This window comes from Desmodus rotundus, chromosome 7 (assembly GCF_022682495.2).
Source record: "Desmodus rotundus isolate HL8 chromosome 7, HLdesRot8A.1, whole genome shotgun sequence".
Classification (NCBI taxonomy): Eukaryota; Metazoa; Chordata; class Mammalia; order Chiroptera; family Phyllostomidae; genus Desmodus; species Desmodus rotundus.
Window position 1 is genome coordinate 21,946,220 of NC_071393.1, and position 8,949 is coordinate 21,955,168.

Sequence of the window (8,949 nt, forward strand, 5' to 3'; positions counted from 1 at the left end):
ATTACAGTTGAGGTACAATATTACATTATTTTCAGATATAGAACCCTGTAATTAGACATTCATATAATTAGGAAGTAATCATCGTGATAAAGCTAGTACCCATCTGACACCACACGTGATTGTTACAATATTCTTGACTATATTCCCGATTCTGTACTTTACATCCCCATGGCTACTTTGTAACTGCCAGTCTGTACTCCTGACTCCCTTTACCTTTTTACCCCTGGCAACTGTGAAAATGTTCTGTGTATCTACGAGTCTGTTTCTGTTCTGCTTATTTGTTTATTTTTTATCATTTGCTTATTGTTTTTTAGATTCTACATATAAGTAAAATCATCTGGCATTAAACAAACAAACAAAAAAATCTTGAACAAACCAAGATGAAAACACAATGTAAAAAGGAAAATAAAGACATCAAAAATACCAAAACCTCTGGGCAGCTGCCAATGTGGGTCTGTCAGGGAAGTTAACAGCGATAGAGGCATATATTAGAAATAGAGGGATCTCAAAAGACAACCTAGTTTTGCACCTCAATAAACTAGAAAAAAAACTGAGCCCAAAGTTAGCAGAAGCAAGGAAATAAGAAAGATCAGGGTGAAAATAAATAGAAACAATAAAACAATTATAAAAATGCCTAAAACTGAATGCTGGTTTTTCAAATACATAAACAAAATGGGCAAATATCAGCTAGACTAAGAAAAAAAAGAGAAGACTAAAATAATGCAATCATATGTAAAAGAGGAGAGAGACATTACAACTGATAACAAAAATAATAAGGGTCACAAGAGACTACCAAGAACAATTAGATACCAACCTATTGGCTGACCTGGAAGAAATGGATCAATTCCTAGAAACATACATTCTACCAAGACTGAATCAGGAAGAAAGAGAAAATCTGAACAGACCAAGAATGGGTAAGGGTATTAAATTAGTAATCAAAAACTCCCCAACACAGAAAACCCCAGGACCAGGTGGCTTCGCTGGCAAAGTTTACCAAACATTTAAAGAATTCATGCCAAGCCTTCTCACACTCTTAAAGAGGAAGGAACACTTTCAAACTCAGTTTGTAAGACAAGCATTACCTTGCTACCAAAGCCAGAGAAGGGCACTAGGAGAACAGAACACTAGGGACTGATATCCTGATAAATACAGAGGCAGAAATTCCCAACAGAATATTAGCAAACCAAATTCAACAGTACCCCGAAATGCTGCTACCTCATGAGCAAATTGCACTTATCTCTGGGATGCAAGGTTAAACACATGCTCCTCCAAAAATAGTATATACGACATTAATACCATGAAAGATAAAAATCATGTAAACATCACATGAGAGGCAGAAAAAGCACTTCACAAAATATAACATCTTTTAGGATAAAAGTTCTCAGGAGAAAAATACCTCAGCGTAATAAAAGACCATATGTGGCAAATCCCCAGGCAACATCGTACATCCGGTGACAAATGGAAAGCTTTTCCTCTAAGATTAGGAACAAGACAAGGGGGCCTGCTCTCGCCACGCTTACTTCACGTACACCGAAAGGCCTAGTCAGAGCCATTAGGCAAGAATAATAAACGAAAGGCAGACAAATAGAAAAGAAAGTGGAATAATCGTCATTATTTGCAGATGACCCGATCGGATGTGTAGAAAACCCTAAAGAGCCAACCGAAACACTGTTGGAACCAGTTAACGAATTTAGTGGAGCTGTGGCGTTGGCGGTTAGTGCTCCCATTCAGTGGGTTATTTGTTTCTGTGGATGGTTTCCTTTGGTGTGTTAAACTTTTTAGTTTGATGTATCCCTTTGTTTATTTTTTCCCTTTGTTTCCCTTGATCAAGGAGATCTATTAGAAAAAAATATTGCTCCAAGAAATTCCTGAGATTTTACTGCCCGTGTTTTCTTCTAGGATTTTTATGGTTTCGAGTCTTGCATTTTGTCTTTCAACCATTTTGAGTTTATTCTTGTGCGTGGTGTAAGAAGGTGGTCTAGTTCCATTGGTTTTTGCATGTATCTGTTCGATTTTCCCAACACCATTCATTGAACAGACTGTCTTTGTCCCATTGAGTGCTCTTGCCTCCTTTGTCAAACATTAATTGACCATAAAGGCCTGGGTTTATTTCTGGGTTCTCAGTTCTGTTCCACTGATCTATGTGTCTGTTTTAATGCCAGCACCATGCTGTTTTGATGACTGTGGCCTTGTACTATAGTTTGATATCAGGTAGTGTGTTTTCTCCAACTTTATTCTTCTTTTTCAAGATTGGTGCGGCTCTCTGGGGTCTTCTGTGGGTCCATATACTTTTTGGAATATTTGTTCTAGTTCTGTGGAATATGCCGTTGGTACCTTGACAGGAATTGTGTTGAATATGTAGATTGCTTTGGGTAGTATGGACATTTTAATCTTCTAATATTATATTAATTAGCTGTAGAGATACTGATTATCCTTGTCTTATCCCTTATTTTAGCGTGAAATCGAATGTTTCCCCATTAAATATATACTGGCTTTTGGACTAAGCTATACATCATGTTATTATGTTAAATACATATTTATCAATAACACTTTTATTTGTTTTTTATATGAATGGGTGTTGAAATTTGTCACATAACTTCATGTTTTCTATGGGGATGATCATCTGCTTTTTCTAAGTTATTATAATTGATGTTTTAAACATCGAACCAATCTTGCATCTTTAGAATAAGACTCCCTTGGCCATAACGTGTAGTATATTGCATCATCTGGCTGCAATTCTTCACCCTTCCTTTTGTCTACATCCTTCCACCTATGATTTTTCAATGTCCTGCCAGGTGGGGTGACCTGCCCAGTGTCCTCACTCCAGGCTTGGTCACATCACTTGCTTTGACCCCTGTGCTGTTAGCAAACCTAATGTAAGCACGGGTGGGACATGAGCCTGGGTCTTGCTCTGTGCTTCTGTCGTTGCTGTGAGTGAGCTATGTCTAAGCTAGGCCTCTGGTCCCAGAAAGAGATAAGCATGCAGAGCAGAGCTGAGTCACTCTACTCAGGCCAGCCTAACCAACCCATCTCCAGGTGCCCCCCGGCGGTGTGAGTGATGGGCTGAGATGAACAGAGCTGCCAGCTGAGCACCTCCAGAGCATCTGAATCCTTCGGACACAGAAAAATAATTGGTGATTATTTGAAGCCACTAAGTTTTGCCGTGATTTTTGACTCAACAAACATTCATGGCTCGTATATCATCCTTTATCTGCTCACAGAGTTATTGGCCAACACTCAGCCAAGTGTCCAACCTGATAGGTTTGACTTTGGCCACGAGAGCAAGGTGAAATGATCAGGCACATGTGGTCAGGAGTTGCTGTGGTTGGAACAGTTGCCCAAAATAGGGGCAGGACCGAGCCTCTTGTCCTCGGGTGCGCTGGCTGCTGCTTCCGAGGAGGTCAGCCTCTCCCAGCCTCACCTTGGCTCTCTCAAGCCCCTGCTTACCCAGGCCCACCCCAGCCCCTGCAAAGACCTCCCCCACTGTCCTCCCAAATATTTCTAAAATCTCTGGTTTCTCGTCCCACTTTCTATCTGGTCTGCTTTCTTCTGGTCTTCCCTCACGCGCTCTACCAGAAGAAAACACTTGGTTCCCCTTGCCAGAAATTTCAGAACCTGACTTCAGCCCAGGTGTAGCCTTAGGGCTTCAGGGCCGGGAAGGATGGCCAGGAGGAGCCAGGTGGCAGAGAGAGCGGGGTCCGACCAGAGAGCAGGGATAGGGCTTTTGTGGCCCACGGTTTTACACTTTCCTGGGACCGGAAGCGCTGACACAGGAGAGACGGTGCTTCCGTGGGTGGATCTGCTGGCTTAGAGCAGAGGGGGGTCTGGGTGCTGAGAACATGGGAGATGATGTTGCCATTGACTGGGGGAAGGGCAAAGGTGACTGAGTGACGTGGTTTAAAAACACTCTGTATTTTGCTGTATATATTGCACACTCACGTTTTTGGGCCAGACTTTCAGGGGAAAAAACTTTCATTTTAATTTTTAAATTAATTAATTAATTAATATTTAGAAACAAAACTGATTACTGTAGTCAAGTATTAGTTTGCATACCTTTATTGTTATTGCTTTCTAGAGTTATGGTTTTAACACATAAGCATAAATAAAAGAACTAAAATCATTTACCAGTATATAGATACAGAATCAGTACTACTCACATCCTCATTTTTCCCTTAAAAAATTTGGGCACAAAAGTGCGCATTATACACTGCAAAATATGGTCATTGTTTCCTCTTTGGTCAAGTCTGTCTGTTTTGGTCGTGCGACACATACTCCTTTACAATGTACATTGTGTCATCGGGGTCGTTACACCTGTCGTTGTGGGTGCAGCAATAGGTTTCTCTCAGGACATCATGGAATGCCTGGAACATTCCCTCTTCACATGAGTCACAAGAGAGTTTCGAGTAACGATACAGGTACGTCCCTAGAGACAAGAAAAGCAAGTGCAACCACCGCACCTCCCCTCCCCATTCTCCTGGCCACGGCTTCTCCCCATGACGTCACCACTTTCCTGCAGCCTGGAGTGAACCCAAAGCTGTGCCTGCATCTCGTCTCCGTCTCTGCAGACAGGACCGGGCAGAAGACATCTGCCTCCTACACAGCCCCCGCCCCAAGCCCAGGCGAGGGCAGTCCCCGTCTCCTCCTCTGTCCCCCTCTCTCCCAGGGCCCCGGGCTCCACCCACACCTTGACCCCGTGAACTGGGGCCAGCAGTGGTGATATTTCGTGTGTCTCTCTAACTCCCACGCACCTGTAAGGCGATTATTGAAGTAAAAGTGGTCTGTGCGGCAGCTCCTGTTTTCCACCATCACGTTGAACTTCCAGCAATTCTTCATGTGATCAGTGCAGTGGGAGCCATTATAGAAATCACATTTGTTGCAAAATCGAACCCCTGAAGAAAGACAGTGAAGCTTCAGCCTGTCCCCCACCTGTGAACGCTGGCATCCAGGTGGTGCAAACCTCCCAAAAAGGAGTCGACACCCTCCCCAGCATCTGCTGGGGTCCTGACTCCCCTGAGTGGGGAATGGCTGTGACCCTTCCCGGAGTCAGAACAGCGCCCCCTGCCCCAAGGCTGGGGGCAGAAGGAAGACACTGGAGCAGTGAGCGAGGGGAGGGGAGTGGAGTCAGGGAGGGCAGGGAGGCCGATGTGAGAAGAACTCAAGACCGGCCCCTATTGTTGCTGCATCACTTATCCAAGAATGGCCAAGCGTACACGTCGTGGGGAGGACTCTGTCTCCTGTGAAGAGAAGAAGGAAAATTCTGCACGAGCCATTTTACAGCAGCCCAGAGTCAAGTTTAGAGACCCCTGTCTTCCTCCCCACAGGTCCTGTCCCCAGCCCTCACTGCCTCCCTCCCCAGGCCTCACCCTCGTCCATGAAGAGCACTATGAACACGCCCAGCAGAAGGCACTGGAACAGCTGGGGGCCCATGGCTGACAAGGTCCCAGTGGGAGGCTCCAGCTCTATTTGTGCCCATCCCCTGCCCTCTGGCCTCCCACTAGAGTCACAGAATCATAAATTTTGGATCAAACCACCGTAACCCTTTACAATGTTCCCAGGAGAGGGTACACGCTGTCTGCTTTGGCATTCCGCCGCTCACTTGGAACTCAGGCAACCAGACACCACAGTCCGTTTTACTGGATCCGCCGTGAAGAGGGTCATCAGTGTTGCTATAGGATCTCTCTCCCTGGTACCTCTTCACTTCGGTCGGGTGTCTGTTTGCTGGTCTGCCCAGACCAGGTCTCCCTTCCCATCCCAGTGACGTTGTTTGTGATGTGGCACAGGTGGCGTCACCAAGCGTCTGCGGGTTGCTCAGTCCCTTTCAGGCACTATGGCCTCTAGCAGTACTATGTCCCCCCTACAGTCAGTCACCAGATCAGAGCCCGGTTGTCCAGTGACAGCCTGCCTGCCCAGTGCGGCACCATCCCTGAGCGTGGCTGACACAGCCCAGGACACAGGGGTGAGGGGACAAGGAGGAGGGCCTCAGCTTCAAGTGTCTTCATTCCTTTTTTCAAGGGGGACAAAGACCTTAAGTCACCACAGTGGGAAGGACTTACACTGAGTATTTCGGGAAGAAAGAGGAAGAAACATTTGGGCTAGTCACTAGAAAGGGGGTAAGGAGGGAAAGGAAGGAGGGCTGGAAATGAGTTTTTCCATCAGCTCCCTGCCTTTACCTTATTGCTTCTGGAGGGTGCTGTGTATCCGTGCCACATCCATCTTTCAACCAGTAAGTGACAACTTACCAGTGAAGCTCTTCACACACACCGGGTGCGGCAGGAGTAACGCCGCTGAGTGTGGTTGGTAGGGAACGTGAGTGTCTCACAGGAGGTGGACAGCAATTCGAACGTTTCACGTAAAATGTCATGTGGTGGGCTGCAGTGTGAGACTGTTATGTTACAAGATTACATGCTTACGGTTTTGCAATAAAAGAGTTTTATGTAATAAACGGGGGGGGGGGGGACGTTATTTGTGCCGCACCTTGTATCTAAGGCAATGCCCTCCTGCCACACTTCCCGTGTGTCTTTCCTATTTGGTTTTTCTCCGGAGCACTTCACTCAGTGTTTCTTTTATAGCTTTCCTGACCGGTGTTTAGTTTGTCTCTCTACCCTCACGGGAACGGCAGCACCGCAAATCAAGAGTTTTGTCTGCTGCATTCGCCGCCTTCCCCGGGCACCTAGAATATCGCCTTGCACCTATCGGATGATGAAGCACGTCTGATGGAAAAACGGACGGCATGGTTGGTGTGGTCACCCTGAGAGACACAAGGGAGCGGTGCCTCTATGTCACCAGCCCCTGGTTCCAAGTTTGCGGCATGACATTCCTGGCCTTCAACTTGCAGGGGAGTCGGGAAGGGGAAGACGGGCAGTGGTGATGCAGACTCCCCTGTGTTGGGGAGAGAGTGAGTTTGGAGCCGGTTAGCTGCGTGGGTTCATTCCCAGAGGCAGCCACACGCTGCAGCTGGGTGTGCTTCCTCACCTCCCCTTCACTGTGAGTGCATCCCCGCACACCTGGGGTGGAAGCCCCCGTGCGCTACCTGCCGCCGTGACTGCACATAAGTCACTGAACTTTTCTAGGTAAACACGGGGACCCTCCCAGGTCTATTGGATGTCGTTGTCGGGACTCCTAAACTCACGCACGGGGCATGATGAAGGGAACGATCATTAAGACCCTACCAGGCATCAAGCAGCCTTGGGCATGTCATGCACTTACCCTCTCCGAAGTCTCTGAACAGCTCATAGGTAGAAATAATCGGCCTCGTTTATAGTTGAAGGCTAGGGATGCGTAGAGCGAAAGTATTTTTTCCCCAGGGAGACTCAGCGGGCCACGGTCTGCCCTACACCTCCCTGTTTCCTTCTCTTTCCAATCTGGTGGAGGGCTCCCCGGGCTGGAACTCTCGAGCAGTTCTCTCCAGAATCATCCATGACAAAGGGAAGAGAGGGAGAACGACGAAGAGAAAGGTCGTCTCCATTAAAAATAAATAAATAAAAAAATAATCCCCCCCTGCCTGGCGGAGGCCACACGCATGGACAAGCTCCCACTGAAGCCTGGATGACGTGCCACCGTCTGGAAGGAACTCCCAAAGGGACGTCTTGCATTTGGACTGTGTGAGATCCACCCAGCAATCGTGGGTGGGGGTCTCAGAAGGCTTGAGCTTGAGCCTTAGCTTATGCCTCCAAGCAAAGGGTCCTTGTCACTCGGGGAAGATGCTCCCGCGCCTTGACCTGGGCAAGCAGCGACGAGGATCCGGGCACGAATCCCAAACTCCACGCAACACAGGTCTTTCTCCTGCGTTTGTCCTGGCAGCTTTGACCAACATTATTCTCTCAGTGAAAGTACCAGAAATTTTGGAAAGATACCAGACTTATCAAGAAATAAATGACATTCCCTTTATGCCCTCAAATCTGAGAAAAACAATGTGCATACTTTGCCGTATCTTCACACACTATTGTTGCTACACACATATCAGATGTTCATGTTTTTTCCCTAAACCCTCACCTGAAGATATGTTTATTGATTTTAGAGAGAGAGAAGGGGGGAGGGAGAGAGAGAGAGAGAAAACATTGATGTGAGAGAGAAACATCAATCTGCCCCCATATGTGCCCCAACAGAGGATCGAACCCACAACCTCCGCATACGCCCTGACCGGAATCGAACCCACAACTCTTTAGTATGCGGGACGGTGCTCCAACCACCTGAGCCACCTGGCCAGGGCAGATGTTCATGTTCATAAATGCTATCACAGTTGACATCATACAGGCTGGGGGGAAAGTAGGTTTACAGTTGTTTGTAGGGAAAATAATACAATAATGAATAAATAATAACACAAGAATAAACTTGTGTTTTGCATACTCATAACTGCAAACCTACTTTTGCTCCATGCTGTGTATATGATATTCTGCTTTTTCATTGTGGAATTTGTGCTCTTATCCCTGTGCTTCCCTGTCCCTTCTAGAATGTGAAGCCCAGACCTCAGAGGAGATTCAGGAGCTGGTCACCAGGTAACCCCTTTAAAAAAGCTGATACCTGAGCCTACCTTCCAAACTCAGCCAGAAGCCTCAGCTAGCTGCTTGGTTTTCCTACACCTGTCACCTCAGGGTGTTGGCGTGAGCCACAGACAGGCCTTGGACTCCTGGGGCTACCTCTCCTTCTCACGGGTACAGAAGGACGTGCTGGCCGCCTGCTCTGTCCACCCACCTCCTCATCTGAGCCCCCAGACCCAGATCCCAGCCGTGCCCCAAGGCCCCCTGCGTCCCAGAGTCTGCATCTTCTCCCCTCCAGGCCTGGCTGCTGCCCAAGGCCCTTTCATTGCTGTCGCTCTTGCCCAGGTGGGGGTGGTAGGACCTGCTGTCCTGCCCAGAGGCACGGCCTGTACCCATCCCCTGTTGCTACAGAGGGAGGGGAAGGTAATGGATTTGAGGCCAAATTAGGTTCCTTTGTAGTCAGCCCAAAGTC

General features: G+C 47.3%; 1 protein-coding gene across 1 annotated transcript; it reads right to left on the reverse strand.

Moving 5' to 3' along the window:
• Positions 1-4,238: 4,238 nt before the first annotated feature.
• Positions 4,239-5,427, reverse strand: LOC123479422 (prostate and testis expressed protein 13-like). Its single transcript, XM_045192715.2, has 3 exons — positions 5,364-5,427; positions 4,749-4,889; positions 4,239-4,423 (listed from the first exon to the last, which is right to left on the reverse strand). Exons 1-3 carry the CDS (start codon positions 5,425-5,427, stop codon positions 4,239-4,241), a joined length of 390 nt encoding a protein of 129 aa, XP_045048650.1.
• Between the last annotated feature and the right edge of the window lie 3,522 nt (positions 5,428-8,949).